This window comes from Balaenoptera ricei, chromosome 2 (assembly GCF_028023285.1).
Source record: "Balaenoptera ricei isolate mBalRic1 chromosome 2, mBalRic1.hap2, whole genome shotgun sequence".
NCBI classification, from domain to species: Eukaryota; Metazoa; Chordata; class Mammalia; order Artiodactyla; family Balaenopteridae; genus Balaenoptera; species Balaenoptera ricei.
Window position 1 is genome coordinate 71,038,519 of NC_082640.1, and position 16,928 is coordinate 71,055,446.

Sequence of the window (16,928 nt, forward strand, 5' to 3'; positions counted from 1 at the left end):
TAACCAGGTTGTAGAGGTCCTTCCTGTTTCACCCTCCTCTCTCCCCATAAAGGCAATGGAGCAATCCTAGGGAAGGGTTTCTAGGGCAGAAGAGAAGCAGAGGCTAGACCCAGGACCTGATCCCTACTGCGGCCTCCTGGGAAGGCCCAGATGTACACATAGCATGTCCAGAAAGCACGAGGCTCATTTGCATCTGTGGTCTTGGAATTGGACTCATGACTCGGCTGCCACCACATGGAGGCTTACACCTCTGGAAATGTGGCTCCAAAGGCCTTTCCCAGCCACCCTGCCGTCCTCTCCCTGCATCTCTCTAGCTGTAGTTACCAGCTCACCCTCTCCTCTCCCAGCAGAGGTGGGATTCCTTAGGCTCAGAAACACTGGTTTCCAGATCTCCCTGCCCTGAAACTAACCTGTCTTCAGTGTATTGAGTTGTGCCAGCTCCTTTGACTTTTGCCCATGTCTAGGTAGGGGTGAAAGTGTAAGGGAAACTTCTAGATAGAAAAGGCCCAGGCCACATCTCTGCAACAGTTGTAAGTGAGGAAGAAGGGTGAGAGGTCAAGATAAAAGTGATCCTGTTGACTTTGGTGATCAGTCAGCCCCACTGATCCAGTGGGTTGGATTAGATCATGGTTTCCAAAGTGTGTTCTTTTTTAGAACGTTAGTCCCTAAAGATGATTCTTGAAAAAAAAAGTACTCCGCGGTCAAATAAGATGAGGAAACTGCCTATAAATCTCCCTCTTGGAGTTGACAAGGCCCTGAGAAGCCCTGTACTGAGAAACCTGTTTAGCTTGTTTAACCAAATGCTTCCTAGGCTCATTTGCCCAGAGCCCCTCTTGCAGGAACCCTGTTAACATCCTAGGAATGAGCATTCCAGGGAGGAGACCTTGGGAATGCTAACCCAGCCTTCCTAGTACTGACATTTTAAGTTCTCTGCCTCTTTTTTTTTTTTTTCTGGCTGTGCCGCATGGCTTGTGGGACCTTAGTTCCCTGACCTAAGGGATCGAACCCATGCCCGCTGCATTGGGAGCACAGAGTCTTAATCACTGGACCACCAGGGAAGTCCCAAGTTCTATGCCTTTTAAATGTGGAGCCTCTCACCGCTGTGACAGAGTTGTTGGGTGAGAACCAAGTGAGAGTCTACTCCTGGGACAGCCCCCAGAGAGGGTGGGAGAGAGCAGAAAACTCTCCCCGCGTTAAAAGTCACAAGAGGCTTCACTTAATTAGAGCTGTGTTTTCTCACTTAATCCTTCCCATGATCCTTCAAGGTAAGTGTTCCTTAGTTTTCATATTTTCCTCTGTTTACTTTTAGTTTATATTCCTATTAGATGCATTTTTCAAATTCATATAAACAAAAAAGGCTCGTCTTCTTATCACCCATAGAAAGCCTCTGTTAGTTTTGATGTCTATCCTCTGGACTTTTCCCCTGTATGTTTATAAATATTCTCTTTAAAATTTTGGATCATATTGTACATACTGGATTTTTTGTTCAGTCACCTTTTTTTAGAAAACAAAAATGGGATTATATTGCAACTTCTTTTTTTTCACTTAACACATAAGGAACCCCCTTCCAGGTCTATCTGTATGGCTGTGGCAGATACAGTTATCTGAACACTTAAATGAGGGAACTGAGGATCAGAGACAGAAGTCAATTGCCCCAGGTCACACAGCTAGTGCTGAGAGTATCTGACAGCGGAGCCCTGGGGTGGATGATTTGGTGGTTGGAGTGGGGAAGCCACAGGGTCTGAAGAAACTCCTGTTGCAGGCTGGCTTAGAGTTGGAGTGGTCCAGCTGTGCTCAGAGCAGAGAAGTTACTACCCCAAAGTTTCTCAGCAAACAGAGGAGTTCCCTCACCTCCCAACATCTAGTTCAGGCCTCTCCCAGGAGGCTGGAGCTGCCAGTTCCTGGCCTCTGGGAGTGTTTGCCCCCAAGTCCTCTGAAAAGTGATCCTCATCTATAAATAAGCCAGGCTCACATGTCCCAGCACATTGTGTGTGGGGGGGAATAAAGAAATATCTAAAACAGCAACTTGATTATGCCCAAGGTATGTATTTTTACACATACCCAGATAGAGTTCACATAGAAATATGCTATTCATAAACTCAACCCAGTGATTTGAAGGAGACCATATGCCTTGGTGTAGGCTGTGCACATATGCAGTTAATAAGCACACTCTGTCAGGGTCTATGTGCATATTTTGGGAACTGATGGTAAACACTAGACCCTGAGGCAATTCCCTGATACTTATACTAATTTCTAATGATAGGGGGATAATTTTTCTTCCATGGGAACCAGTAATCAATGAGAACAATGTTTCCCAAATCGCAGGCATTCACAAACCCCTGTCATATTTTTGGCCATCCCTCAACCACTTATACAACATTTAATACATTTCTTTAAATCGACTCTCTCTTTTGTAACTTTAATACATACTAAAAAGGAACATTATCTCACTGCAGTAAAATGGAAAACCAGCAGCACTGACCTTAAATAGAAGGTAGCCATAAAAATAAATATATAACCACTGGAATAAAAACCTGTGTCTAGATCCACTTGAAATCATTTTGTTATCACCATTCACTCACACTTTAAAACCATGGCACTAATGGATTTAATTATTGCAGGCTCCCTAGTCCAGTCCTCTGCCCTACGCATCTCCTAGGGCCCATCGTGTCTGTCAGCCTCATGTGACCCTCGGCTAGTGTCCCTTTTCCCTGGGTGGATCTCTGAACGGCTCAGGGTGGAGGCTCCTTGGCCCTCAGGAAATTCAGAGCAGCTGTCATTTCTCCTCTGTTCTTGAATCCCTGGGTCCAAGTAGCCTTTTGCGGGCACGGGCAGCAGGCTGAGGCTCAGGCTTGGAAAGAGAATGGTCCCTTCCTTTTAGCTAGAGGTTGCTTTTCATTCTATAAGTAGCTATTTTGTTTTATTTGAAATTTCAATTCATTTTAAAATGATAAAACATACTAACTTAAAGGGAAAAAAGTCACCTACAAACTGAGCACAGATAGCTGTTACCATTATCTAATGAGAGCTTATGACACATTAACAGGGTCGGGGTTGTGAAGTAGGCAGGAATTATGAAACCCATTTTTCAGATGAGAAACCTGAGGCCTGGACATGTGATGTCACTTGCTAAAAATCACATATGTTGGAATCAATTCTCTCCTCTATGCCACAGCTGCTTTTATATTAGAGCCAGGAGTTACAAAACAAAGTGTACAAGGGCACATGCTTTTTTCCATTTAAATTTTTTTAAGTTTTATATTTCCAAACTAATAAATGTTCACTGTAACCAAGAAATTTAAAAACGCAACAAAAAAGAGCCCCACAGTAACCCCACTCCCAGAGAAAACCTCCCACGAATGACGTGAGCGTTACCACCCTTGACTTGACTCTTTCCGCACACATCCTAGCATATCATTTATCTATTTTCCAAAAATAGAATTGCTTCATAAACACTGATTTGTGAATTCTTTCCCCCCACTAACCAATATGTCTTGGACATTCTTCCAAGGACAGAGCTTTTTAAGACACATTTTAACAAAGCAGAAGATTTTAAATGAACACTAAAAGTGGTTCCATTTCACTTGTGTTGGCTCTAGCAACAGCATCACACCCGCATTCATTCATTCAACACACGTAATTAAGGCAATGTTACTTGTCAAAGGAGGTATTAGCTCTTGGATACCTGGAGCATAATTTCCCTGGAAAGAGTGAGAAACTTTGGGGTTAGGAAGTGTGGGCAGCTCCTGGCGTGAATCCTGCTGACAACAGCTATGGAGACTGAGGAAGGAGGAAGGGTCTTAGAGGCAGAGAATATTAGGTGGAGGAGACCTGGATGGGGATGGGGGCCTTGTTTCTGAGATGGGTCCTGCTTGTCCTTCCCCACTTGTCATTTCCCATCAAATTTTCCATGGCACAGGCTGGGTCCTGGCCCAGGATTTTCTCTCCAACCACCCTTCCCCTTCTGGTCCCCTCTCCCCTGTGGGTCCCAGCACTGATGTGGGCAGCTCTTGGAGCTGAGGGTAAGACTCTGGGGCAGAGGTGGGTTTGCCTGTGGGCTGAGGGAAGGAGTGATGCAGGTTTATGTTTTTTCTCTAAGTCTTTGGGCCACAGCAGATTTCTAGGCTCATGGCCAGAATTCTCTCCCAACACCCTTGAGCTAGTTCTTTTCTCCTGTGTTTAGATTTTTCTCATACCCTGCTCTCCCCACGAGCCAAGGGATCTTCACCAAGTGCACAGCTGCCCCATTCCCTCCCTGACCTTGGCCTAGCCTACATCCACAGGCCACTTGCTCTAGTGAGAAATTAGAATTCTCATCCTCGAGCTGACCCTGCAGGGATCACAGCTAGAGGATTCAGGAAGACCCACTCCCTCCCTGCTTGGGCCAGAGCCCATTCTGCTTCCCACCACCCGGGCTCCCATGGGCACTTCCCTGCCTGGGATTGCACTGTCTCTCAAGCAAGGTCTCTGGGCTCTTCTAGCCCAAACTGCTTTCCAACCCTCACCAAAAGGGTGGAGAACACCACTCTCATCCATCCTGCCCCTCCTCAGTAGTGTACGTGTTGACTGGGACTTGCTGGAGACCACGTCCCTTCCACTGGCATTCTCAGCCATCTAATGGCTGCTGAGATAAGCAAGTGAGAAGAACGTGGGATTTGGCACCAGAAGCCCTAGGTTCCAATTTTAACTCTGCTCGAGCTGTGAGACCCTGGGAAAATACCCTACTCCCTCCAAGACTTAGTTTTGTCACCATTAAAATGAAGGCTGTGATCCCCTCTATCTCTTGGGCTTGTTTCGAGGTTCAGATGAGATAGTGTGAATAGAAGGGATTTTATCAGGGAGAGAGGAGGTAATACAGGCAGGGGGTAAACAAATTCAAACTATACAGAAGGTTATTTAATGAAAATTAAATCTCCCACTGACAGGTCCCAGAATCCCAGGTCCCCTCCCCAGAGATAGCCACTATTACCAGGGACATTCAGTGCAAAAGCATATAAGTGTACACGTCACACACACACTGTTCTGTACCATACATATTTTGGAGATGGTCTTATAGCAGTACACATGGAACTGTCTCCTTTTAACAGCTGCCTAGCATTCCATTGTGTGAATGTACCCAGACCGATTTAGCTAGTTCCCACCCTACAGATGGACATTTGGACTGTTGCCAGTCTTTTGCTATTACAGACAGGGCTGGAGTGAATATCGTTAGACATACGTTTTTGTGTACATGTACGAGAATATCTGTGGGATGAAGTCCTTGAAGTGATGTTGCTGGTTCAAAAGGCACATGCAGGTTTGATCGTAAGATATCACCAGCTTGCCCTTGAAAGAGGGTGTATTGATTTGGCATGACCACCAAGACAGGACTGCCTTCCCCCATTCCCTCATCCACAAAGGGTGTTATTAAACCTTTTGACTGGACAAGCTATGTGGCCCAAAAGAGAAAAAGAAAAAGCAAGAAGAAAATTAAAAAAACAAACACAAAAACTTTTGACCTTTGGGACTTCCCTGGTGGTGCAGTGGTTAAGAATCCGCCTGCCAATGCAGGGGACACGGGTTTGAGCCCTGGTCCTGGAAGATCCCACATGCTGCGGAGCAACTGAACCCATGTGCCAAAACTACTGAACCTGTGCTCTAGAGCCCGCGAACCACAACTACTGAGCCTGCGTGCTACAACTACTGAAGCCCACACGCCTAGAGCCTGTGCTCCGCAACAAGAGAAGCCACCGCGATGAGAAGCCTGTGCACCGCAATGAAGAGTAGCCCCCGCTCGCCGCAACTAGAGAAAGCCCTCGCACAGCAACGAAGACCGCAACGCAGCCAATAAATAAATAAATAAATAAATAAATTTAAAAAATCTTTTGACCTTTGCTAATCTGATAAGTGAAAACGGTATCTTGTAGTTTTAATTTGCATTTCTTTTATTATGAGTGAAGCTTGAAAGGGAACTGCTCTAGGTATTTCAGGCCAGAGGGGAAGGTGGGTCCAGGACTGTTTGGGCATGCTGCCCTCCCCGAGGAGCCGCTGCCCACCTCACAGGTGCGCTCTCTCTCTCTTCCCAAGGCTCATCACCCTTCCCAATGGGGTCCTCCAGATCCTGGACGTTCAGGAAGGTGACGCAGGCTCCTACCGCTGCGTGGCCACCAACTCAGCAAACCAGCGCTTCAGCCAGGAGGCCCTACTCCGCGTGGCCCACAGAGGTAAAGGGGCTGGTTGGGTGCGGAAACCTGGGGGTTTCTGGAGTCGGCCATTTTGGCGCTGGGAGGGGCCTCAAGTAGTCCAAGGCCTGCCTTCCAATAAGTGACTGGCGAAGCGATAAAGCCCAGAGAAGGCAGGGCCACCCAACAAGTCAGAGATAGAACTGGGGCCGGAACCCAAGACTCCCAGTTCAGGGCTCTCTTCCTGCGAGGCTGTGTGTTCCCTTGAGTTGGGTGGAGCGTCCAGGGCTGGGCACGGGGACGGGGGCGGGGGCGGGGGCGGGGGGGGGGCGCGGGGGGGAGGGGAGGCGTCTGTGGAGGAGTGTCGGTGCCCTGAAGCCCTGGTCCCTGGCCCTCTGTGTGCCCTGAAGGGGATTCACCCTGCTGCTGCTTGCTGTGCATCTGGCTCCTCATGGTCTGGGGCTCGTGTTCTCTCCATTTCTCTGAAAATCTCCCTTCCCAGGGTGATGCAGTAGGAAGGACACAGGCCTTGGGGTCAGAACGACCTGGTTTGAATCCTGCCTTCTCTGCTCACCATCTGCGTGACCCTGGGTTCCTTATCAAATGTCCAGCTCAGGGAGGTGGTGAGAATCGCTGAGATAAGATTGGGAAGTGCCTGGTGCCTAGCAGGTGCTCAGTAGATCTCACTCCGGGCCTCCCACAGGGGCCTCTCCCTTGCCTCCCTTTGCCATGGCATCTCCCCTCGACCCCCGCCCCTCCGTTCATCTCTTCCCATCCCCCTCCTCATCCCCTACACCTCCACTCCTACCCTGCTTCCTAGGGCTTAGCTGATGCGCTGAGTCTGGTTCGCTCTCCCTCCCGTGCCCGGGGTCTCTGCCTCCACCTGCTGGACAAACCGGGTATTCACCATGTTGACCCAGGGACCCAGTGTCACACTGAGAACTTGGCAGAGAGTTAGTGCTCAGGGGGCTGCCAGGCTGGCAGAAACTCGAACCCATCCCCTGCCTTTCCCACGTGGGAATCGAGGCGCTCTGGAGAAAGGACTTGCTAGAACTAGAAACTATAACTGTTGACTCCAAGTCCAGACTCCAAGTCTACTCTTTTTTTTTCTTTTTTTTTAAATTGGGGTATAGTTGTTTCCAAGTCTACTCTTGACCCTGCTGGTTCTCTGCCTGGAGGGTGGGTTCAATCTGACAGGGAAGAATGGGGGTGGTGTGTCGGAGGTCAGGTTATTCCTCTCCTGGCTCCCAGAGAAAGAGCTCTGAGTTCCAGTCCCAGCTCTGCCGAACTATGCAGCTGCCTTCCCATCTGTCAGCCGGAACCCTGGCTGCTCCCTGCCCCACCTGCCTCACCAGGTGACTGTGAGCATCAGGTGAGGTGCTGCATGTGAAGACGCCTGATGGTAAGGCTGCCTGCTGGCCTGCCCTCTCTCCAGGGTCCCTGGCATCCATCGGGGGGCAGGACGTGGTCATTGTGGCAGCCCCGGAGAACACCACCGTGGTGTCTGGCCAGAGTGTGGTGATGGAGTGTGTGGCCTCTGCTGACCCCACCCCTTTCGTGTCCTGGGTCCGACAAGGTAAGTGGAGGGAGGGGACCTGAGGGCATGGGAGAGGAAGGGTGTGGCATCTCACGCATCCCCAAGTCAAGGAGCTATAAGGGTGCCCATGCAATAGTCACCGACCTTTGGTGTGGTAGGAACTAACTCCTGTCCCAGGGCTGAGTGTGGGTAGGGAGCCTGGACAAAATTAATCATCAGTCCGTGTAGCAAGTTTCCTTTACGAAGCGCGCTAAGTCTGCCACTCACAAAATCACTCTTGAGACCTCACTTGGGGGGTGGGGCACTGGGCTCGGTTTTCCACGTTATGTTTCCATTCCTCACAACAGTGAATGTGTGAGAGCTGGAAAGGGGCCAGCGAGTCAGGTGGAACTTGGACCCTCTGCTGGTCTGTTTAACTACACAGCACCTCCTGGTCCACCCAGTGTGCGGCCACCTTTGTGTGCCTGGCTTCATGCTGGGCACAGTGAATAAAAAAGGGGGGGGCCTGCCCTCTGAACTCACAGTCTGTGCGAGGGAGATAAGCACACATCCATGACGAGAGGCTTGACAGTATCAGGCAGCAAGTGATGAGTGCCAAGTGGGACTGCGTTACAGGAGATGCTATCGATGCTATCAGGGTAATGAGGGTGCCGGCCAAACGTCACCTTGCAGTCTACTGAGCATGCAACCTACTCTCCTGCTGGAGCCCTTGGAGGAGGGTAGGGGCCAGGGCTATTATTCCCAGTGGGCAGATGAGGAACCTGAGGCTCAGAGAGGAATATGGAAAGCCAGGACCCAAACTTTAGAGCCTGTTCTCTTTCTGGTACACCACCCCTTACAGCCCTGTATGGAAGAAAAGCAAGGATTATTTTTGTTTCCATTTGAGAAAAGAAGTGACTTGTGCCAAGTTGATGGCAGAAGTAAGTCTTAAACCCAGCTCTTTTTTTTTTTTTTTTTTTTTTTTTTAATTTATTTATTTGGCTGCGCCGGGTCTTAGATGAGGCACGCGGCATCTTTGTTGCGGCCTTCGGAATCTTTTAGTTGCGGCATGTGGGATCTAGTTCCCCGATCAGGGATCAAACCCAGCCCCTCTGCATTGGGAGCTCAGAATCTTACCCACTGGACCACCGGAAAGTCTCAAACCCAGCTCTTTTTACCCTTTTTCCCCTGGTTCAGTCTACGACCCCACACTGCCTCCTTTTTGTAAGGTTGTATCTCACATTCAAGACTATATTGTGATGAATACATAGAGTTTAAAGAAAAATAAAAACCCAAATGACTACATACCCCCACCAAGCTGATGAGAAAGAACAGTGCTGGTATCTGTGCCTCCCTGACCTGCCCGGCCTCCTTGGACTTGTGACGCTTGCCTAGTTAGGGGGATCCTGGGGCCAGCAGGACCCTCATACTATTATTGCGGTAAGCCTGTGGTGTCACCCAGAAGTTCTATTATCAGTGTTTCTCAAATCCTGACCAGGCATCAAGATGACCAGGGAGCTTCTTTTTTTTTTTTTAGTTTTTAATTTTTTTTTAAATTTTTATTGGAGTATAGTTGATTTACAATGTTGTGTTAGTTTCAAGTGTACAGCAAAGTAAATCAATTATACATATGCATATAGCCACTCTTTTTTAGGTTCTTTTCCCATATAAGTCATTACAGAGTATTAGGTAGAGTTCCCTGTGCTATACAATAGGTCCTTATTAGTTGTCTATTTTATATATAGTAGTGTGTACTATATGTCAATCCCAATCCCAGGGAGCGTCTTAAAACTGCAGACTCCCTCCATTTATGCCTGGAGAGTCATGACCCAGGATTTTTAATGCTTAACAAGTGTCCGAGGTCCTTCTACAGAAAGTGTGGTCTTTGGACCTACCTCCTGGGCATAGTTAGAAATGCAGAATCTGGGGTGCCCTAGGCCTCTGCATCTTAACAAGGTCTCCTGAGATTCTGTGACTTGTGTACACAGTAAGGATTTGCGAATTGCTGTCCCAGAGGGTCCTGACACCTGTGGTTCTGGGATCTCACTTGGAGAAACTCTGCTAATAGCACTCCTGGACAGAGACTGGGAAGAGAGAAGCTGGAAATGGACTTCATTCCTGCCCCTGGGCACTGTTCCTTTTCTAGGAACTTACTCCACTAAGTCAGGGGAGGGGCATGGCTTTTTTGTTTTGTTTTGTTTTCTTCTGATGGCAAAAGTTGTACGTATTCATTGTAGAAAACTAGGGAAAAGGAGAAACAGAAAACATCCCACCACTCAGAGATTAAAATTGTTAACATACGAGCATATTTTCTTCCAGATTTTTTTCTATGCACATGTACATTTTCCCCAAAAATTGAAAGCATGCTATATTTACAGTTCCAAGTCCTATTTTCATTCAACAGTATATCATAAACATCTCCCCATCTTTAAAACTTTTTCGAAAATAATTTTAATAACTATGATAGTCCATCATTTGAATGTCGCCATAATTTAAGTTGCTAGTTCCTGCTATTGAATTTTTAAGTCCTTCCCAGTTGTCCACTATTACAGTTAACACTGCAGTGATCAGCCCCGTTCACAGCTCCCCACCACAGAGTGCCCACAAGTGGAATCCTGGCTTCAAGGTCAAGGTGGAGCCGCTGTTAGCCCTATCAGCATTTACCCTGTCTCAGGCATTGCAACATACCATTTTTAAAAACTTTCCCAATTTGATGGGTGAAAATGAACATCTGTGTTTTGATGTGCATTTCTTTGATTTTGTGAAGTTGAACACTTTTTTGTTTATTGGCCATTTGCATTTCTTCCCTGGATTTTCTGTTCAGGTCCATAAGGGAAGGGCTTTTAAAATGGTTTTCACTTCACATCAAGATAAAAGTCTGCACAGATTCAGATCTTTGGTTCTGGTCCATACCTTTCCAGCCATATGTTCATCATAGCACTGGGCTAAGACCATATGGGAGGAGTGTCCTTCTTGAGAGAAATGAATTTAATAATAATGGTAATAGTAATAACTGACTGGTGTACCGAGCACCTCTTATGTGCCTGCATTGTGCCAGCCAGTCCCACAGACTTTATTCGTTACACTCTCAGAGCAGCCCTTCCAGCGAGGGACCATCTCCCCATTTTACAGACAGAGACACTAAGGGCTCAGAGGAGGTCATCGGTCTAGCAAGTGGAGGAACTGAGATCCCAGCCAGAGACTGTTGTGTTCTCTTCACCCGGGTGTAGAGGGTCTCCCGAGGTCCGGAGGGTGGATGGAGGGGGAGCCCTCAGCTCCCCCCTCCAGCGCTCTCCCTCCTCCCGCAGATGGGAAGCCCATCTCCACCGATGTCATCGTCCTGGGCCGCACCAACCTACTAATCACCAGCGCGCAGCCCCGGCACTCTGGCGTCTACGTCTGCCGAGCTAACAAGCCCCGCACGCGCGACTTCGCAACCGCAGCCGCAGAGCTCCGCGTGCTGGGTGAGGAGGGGAGGAGGGTGAGGGAGGGCGAAGGACCGCGGAGTAGGTGTGGGGGAGACCGGACTAGGGCGGGTTAGCTAGGGCGAGGCCGGGAGGAGAGGAGAGGGGCGTAAAGGGGCGAGTGGGTGTGTCAGAGGGACTGAGGGGCGGTGCTGGAGGATGAAAAAGGGATAGGGCGGGGGGTGGGGCATTGGAGGGGACAGACTAGGTAATTAGAGGAGAGGAAGTGGTGGAAAGAGATTGGAGGATGGAGTGGGGGCGGTGGGACCCAGGTAATGTGGGGAGGGGTGGGACTGAGGTTACTGGGGGGAGATGGAGTGGTCTGAGTGGAGAAAACTGGGGGCAGGGTTGCTCTGGGCTGGCAGAGGGGTAAATCTGATAGGTAAGGGATACTGGGAGGTAGGGGAGAAGGAAATGGTAAGTGCGGGAGCAGGGTTAGATCCAGGAGGAACCAGGGTATTTAGGGGAGGCCGAGGAGGCCTGGGGACAACTCGGAGAGAGAAAGAGAATGGTCAGTGTGGGGCTGGGGTAAAAGGCGGAAGAGAGCTAAAGCTGCACTGCCGAGGGTATTTTGGGGGGACGGGTGAGTCAGGAAGAGGTTAGAATGAGTGGAGGGGATGCGGGAGTCCGTCGGGTATTGGGGGGCGGGAGCCGGGGCCCCTAGTGGCCGGAGCGCGCGGTCAGCGTCCCCCTCCCCTCCCCCAGCCGCCCCTGTCATCTCGCAGGCGCCGGAGGCGCTGTCGCGGACGCGGGCGAGCACCGCGCGCTTCGTGTGCCGCGCGTCCGGGGAGCCGCGGCCCACGCTGCGCTGGCTGCACGACGGAGCGCCGCTGCGGCCCAACGGGCGCGTCAAGGTGCAGGGCGGCGGCGGCAGCCTGGTCATCACGCAGATCGGCCTGCAGGACGCCGGCTACTACCAGTGCGTGGCCGAGAATGGCGCGGGCACGGCGTGCGCCGCCGCGCCTCTGGCAGTAGTGGTGCGCGAGGGGCTGCCCAGCGCCCCCACGCGGGTCACCGCCACGCCGCTGAGCAGCTCCGCCGTTCTGGTGGCCTGGGAGCGGCCCGAGCTGCACAGCGAGCAGATCATCGGCTTCTCCCTCCACTACCAGAAGGCACGAGGTAAGTCTCCCCGGGGCTAAGAGGCCCCAGCAAAGACCTACGCGGGGGCTCTGGTTGGGGAGGGGGGAGGGGGGCGCGGCACAGGCTGGAGGATTGAAGGGTTGCCTTTGGGGATAGGATAGAACGGGATGGGGTGGGAGCCCACAGGAAAGACCTGTGTAGAAATGGGTTAGTACATTTCTCCCTCAGCCACAGTTTGTTATAAGAGAGGAGGGAGAGGATGCTTCTCCTCGCAGGGAAAATGGCTTGGAGCCATTTTCCAATGGTCCTGGAGCCAGCTTGTTAATTGCAGCAGGAGTCACTTCAGTTAGAGGCTGGAAGAGACTTCCTAACCAGTGGAGGAATTAATACAGTGGGACTAGAAGTCAGGGGGGTTTATACTCTCCCACCGAGATTATCTGGAATGATTTAGCTATAAGGAGGCTATTCTAGGGACTGGGACGATATGAAGGGTCCCCAGACAGCTTCCAGCTGGCAAGCCCTCGGGGGTTGCCCTGTGCCAGACCGTTTGTCCTCTAACCCTAACCCACTCAGGCATGGACAATGTGGAATACCAGTTTGCAGTGAACAATGACACCACTGAGCTACAGGTTCGGGACCTGGAACCCAACACAGACTACGAGTTCTACGTGGTGGCCTACTCGCAGCTGGGCGCCAGCCGCACCTCCACCCCAGCACTGGTCCACACACTGGATGATGGTAGGGCCTCTGCACCTGCAGTGGGCACCTTGGGGCCCAGAGAATTCCCTGGGGGTGGTAGCTCAGCTTCTCTTTACTAGTGTTCGCCAAGGCACTTTTACCTGCCTTATGCCATCTTTTGTGCCCTGTAAGGGAGCGGGCGAGGGTTCTTCTCCCTAATTTACAGTTGGGAAAACTGAGGCCCAGAAAATTAGTGACTTGCCCAAGGTCAGTAGTACAGCTGGGACTTGAGCCCAGGTCTCATGATTGCCTGTATCAGATGGCCCTTCTCCCCGACACCCACGTACCATCCAGTCAGACAGGAGCCAGTGACAATCCATCGGATGTAGACGATTGTGCCCCCGACCTTATTCTGGCTTCAGGGTGGGAAGGAGGTCCCCTCATCTCCAGCTTGGGGCTCCCCTGAGAGGCTCCCTTTCCTCCCTCAGATCCTGGTCCTGGGCCTACTTCTGACTTGCTGTGTGACCTGGGCAAGTCTCTGACCGCTCCTGGGCCTCACCTTCCACGTCGGTGGAGCAGAGCTCACGCTGATGTTCTTCTGTCTCAGTCCCCAGTGCAGCGCCCCAGCTCTCCCTGTCCAGCCCCAACCCCTCGGACGTCAGGGTGGTGTGGCTGCCCCTGCCCCCCAGCCTGAGCAACGGGCAGGTGGTGAAGTACAAGATAGAGTACGGTTTGGGAAAGGAAGGTGAGTGGGGGCAGGACACGGGGCTCCACCTGGCTGGGAATCGTTGGTGTGAAGGGTTGATCAGAGTGGCTGGGGGCCTGAGCGGAGCTGTGGAGTAGGGCAAGGTGAACCTGGAAAAGGGGAAGGTGGGCTGGGGGTTGGGAGGGCAGGAGAGAAAGGGAAGGCGAAGAGGGCTAGCTCAAGACAGGGGGAGGCCTGGGGTCTAGCCCCACCTCCTCTACGGCTGCGGTGCGAAATCCTGTTGAGTCCCTGCCTCAGTCTCTTTGTCTGTGAAATGAGGCAGGTAACCTAGGTAATCCCTGGGGTCCCTTCCAGCTCAAAAAGCAGATGAGGGATAGGGAGGTGGAGAGTGTGCTTGTGGGATTGAGAGAAATGAGGCATGGGGGGGTGTGTGTGTTAGGACAGATGTCAGGAATCTAGGGGAGGAGGTGTGAAAGGGATGGAGAGATTGGAGAAGGCGAGTGGCTGGGGGCCAGGATGAGGGTGGGGAGGGAGGGAAGGAAGGGTGAGGAAGGGGGCTTGGGTGGTTGGCAGGGCTCCGGAAGGTAGGCGGTGCTTGATGGCCTTCACAGCCAGCGCCTCGTGCCCGCGCCCTGGTGTGTGCGTGGGGTGGTTACTGACAGCTCCTGGGGCGGTGGGGGGTGTGTGCCATGATTCTCCCCGCTCTGAGCCGAGGCTGATGGCTGTGTCAGCCAGAGTTGGAGGCCCAGGAGTCAGCCCTGGAGCATGGAGTCCGTCCGGGCACTGAGGGTCTCAGGCTCCAATGGGCCCTGAGGAACCAGGACCTGAGGTGGAAAAGTCGGTGTAGGGGAGTTTAGGAGTCCTGGTCCTTAGGTGGCCACCCAGAGCCAGTCTCTTCTGTCCCAGCAGATCAGATTTTCTCCACCGAGGTGCCAGGGAACGAGACACAGTTTACACTGAACTCACTTCAGCCCAACAAGGTGTATCGAGTGCGGATTTCGGCCGGCACAGGGACGGGCTACGGGGCCCCCTCCCAGTGGATGCAGCACAGGACGCCCAGTGTGCACAACCAGAGCCACGGTACGGGGTCAGAGGGGACAGTTGGGGTGATGCGTGTGCCTTTGTGAGTGTATGTTTGCCCTTGGAACCCAGACCCAGCCACCTCCTCCATCAGAGACGTTCCATGGCTCCCCCTGCTCGATGGGCAAGGGAGGATGGGTGAAGAGGCGAAGGGCTGGCCTTTGCAGACACCCCTGAGCTCGTGTTTCCTTTCCATCTGCTGTGTGACTTTGGACAGACCATTCACAACTCTAAGACTTCATTTACTGCCAGGTGTGGCATGAGGATTAATTAATGTAAACAAAATGTTTAGTACATAATTAAAACTTGTTAAATAGTAGCTGCTTCCATGATTATGATTGTTGTGGGTTTGGTTGAGAGGCCCAATAGTAGAGTGGTTAAATGCAGTCAAAACCTGGCGCACATACTATCTGTGTGACCTTGGGCAAGTTACTTTTATGAGCCTCAGTTTTCTTATCTGTAAAACAGGGATAATAGTATTTTTGTTATTTTATAGGGTTGTGAGAATAAAGTTAAAATAAATGGTACAAAGTGCTTAGAACAGCATCAGACACATAGTGAGCTGCCCACTCTTAGGCTTCCAAGTAGGGCTCCCCACTTCCAATGGCTCCATCCCTCCTTCCCGGCTTTAGCAATCCCTGTGATCCCCTTACCAGCCGGTACTCATGCATTCATTCCTTCAGAAGAATTCTAGAGCCCTACTCTAAGCGAGGTACTGTCAGCCCTGCCCCAGAGGTGCTCCTTGCTAACCTCTTTGCAAATGCCCAGGAGACATCCCTGCATTCCCAGCACTTGTGGAAAAGTGAGCTGTCCTCTAGACCGAGCCTGGGCCTGGCCCTTAGGCTGGTGGCTGAATGGTGATGCATTGGGAGAAGGCTGGCAAGGCTCTCACTCAATGCTGTCTTCCTGCTTTTTGCTTCCTCGTGTCTCTTCCCTCCTCCCTTCCCTGGCCTCCTCCTCCTCCTCCCTTCCTGCTCCTCCGCCCCCAGTCCCTTTTGCCCCTGCAGAGCTGAAGGTACGGGCAAGGATGGAGTCCCTGGTCATATCATGGCAGCCACCCCCTCACCCCGCTCAGATCTCTGGCTACAAACTGTACTGGCGAGAGGTGGGGACAGAGGAGGAGGAGGCAGATGGCGAGAGCCCTCCAGGGGGCCGTGGAGACCAGGCTTGGGATGTGGGGCCTGTCCGGCTCAAGAAGAAAGTGAAGCAGTATGAGCTGACCCAGCTAGGTGAGGAGGGCCAGGTGGGGAGGGATGAGATGGACATAGCTCCAGCGGGAGACTGGACAAGCGGGGTCAGTGGCTGGAGATGGAATCTCCCTGGGGATGAGAGAACGACCCCAGAGGTTCCTCTAGCCAGTGAGTGACCCCCATGACCTTCCCCAGTCCCTGGCCAGCTGTACGAGGTGAAGCTCGTGGCATTCAACAAACACGAGGATGGCTATGCGGCAGTGTGGAAGGGCAAGACGGAAAAGGCTCCCACCCCAGGTGAGGGGGCTGGGGAAGCGGGGAAGGAGGTCTCAGTCAGCAGGTCTGTGTGTGGTCTCCTTTCCCTTTCCTCTGGGCCAGCTCTGGTGGTCAGGTTGTCTGGAAGCTTCAGCCACCCGCAAACCCATTCTACTAGGCTCTTCTAGGTTACAGAGAGAAGCTCCAGCTTGTGCACTGTCTTGTAGGTCTGCTTACCGTGTTTTCATTATCCATGAACAGTGCTAATACGGAAGGTTTGGAAAAACCCCATGGTTCATCAGTGACTTCTGACTCCAAGTTTGACCTTTAAACAATTTTTAAAATACTTCCACCTACATTGCACTGTCTATCAGATTATCCCTCTGCTGTAGGCAGGGAGGGTATCCCTTTGTGGCCCACCAGGAAACTGAGGCTCAGGATCTTAGCTGAGGCTGCTGCAACAAAACATTATAGACTGGGTGGCTTGAACAACCAGTTCTGGAGGCTGGGAAGTCCAAGATCGAGACCCCAGCAGAGCCAGTGTCTGGTGAAGACCTGCCTCCTGGTTCATAGACCATAGGCCGTCTTCTCGCTGTGTCCTCACATGGCAGAAAGAGGGTTGGAGAGTTCCCTGGGGTCTCTTTTATAAGGGCACTGTTATGGACTGAAAATGTGTGTCACCCCAGAATTCATATGCTGAAACCCTCCACTCCAATGTGATGTAATAGGAGGTAATTAGGATTAGATGATGTCATGAGGGTGGAGCCTTCATGAATGGGATTAGCACCCTTATCAGAG

At 51.4% G+C, this 16,928-nt stretch overlaps 1 protein-coding gene across 7 annotated transcripts in view; it reads left to right on the forward strand.

The window, feature by feature from the left end:
* IGDCC4 (immunoglobulin superfamily DCC subclass member 4) overlaps positions 1-16,928 on the forward strand; it is a 37,868-nt gene that overhangs the window by 11,087 nt on the left and 9,853 nt on the right. For 5 of the 7 annotated variants that reach the window (XM_059913000.1, XM_059912997.1, XM_059913003.1 and 2 more), the window contains 9 exons: positions 6,067-6,203; positions 7,597-7,737; positions 10,986-11,141; positions 11,847-12,260; positions 12,795-12,959; positions 13,507-13,644; positions 14,512-14,685; positions 15,675-15,914; positions 16,071-16,172. In XM_059913000.1, the coding sequence (XP_059768983.1) occupies positions 6,067-6,203; positions 7,597-7,737; positions 10,986-11,141; positions 11,847-12,260; positions 12,795-12,959; positions 13,507-13,644; positions 14,512-14,685; positions 15,675-15,914; positions 16,071-16,172 (1,667 nt within the window). The remainder of the gene's footprint in view (positions 1-6,066; positions 6,204-7,596; positions 7,738-10,985; positions 11,142-11,846; positions 12,261-12,794; positions 12,960-13,506; positions 13,645-14,511; positions 14,686-15,674; positions 15,915-16,070; positions 16,173-16,928) is intronic. The other 2 variants (XM_059913001.1, XM_059912998.1) reach the window with 1 other exon arrangement.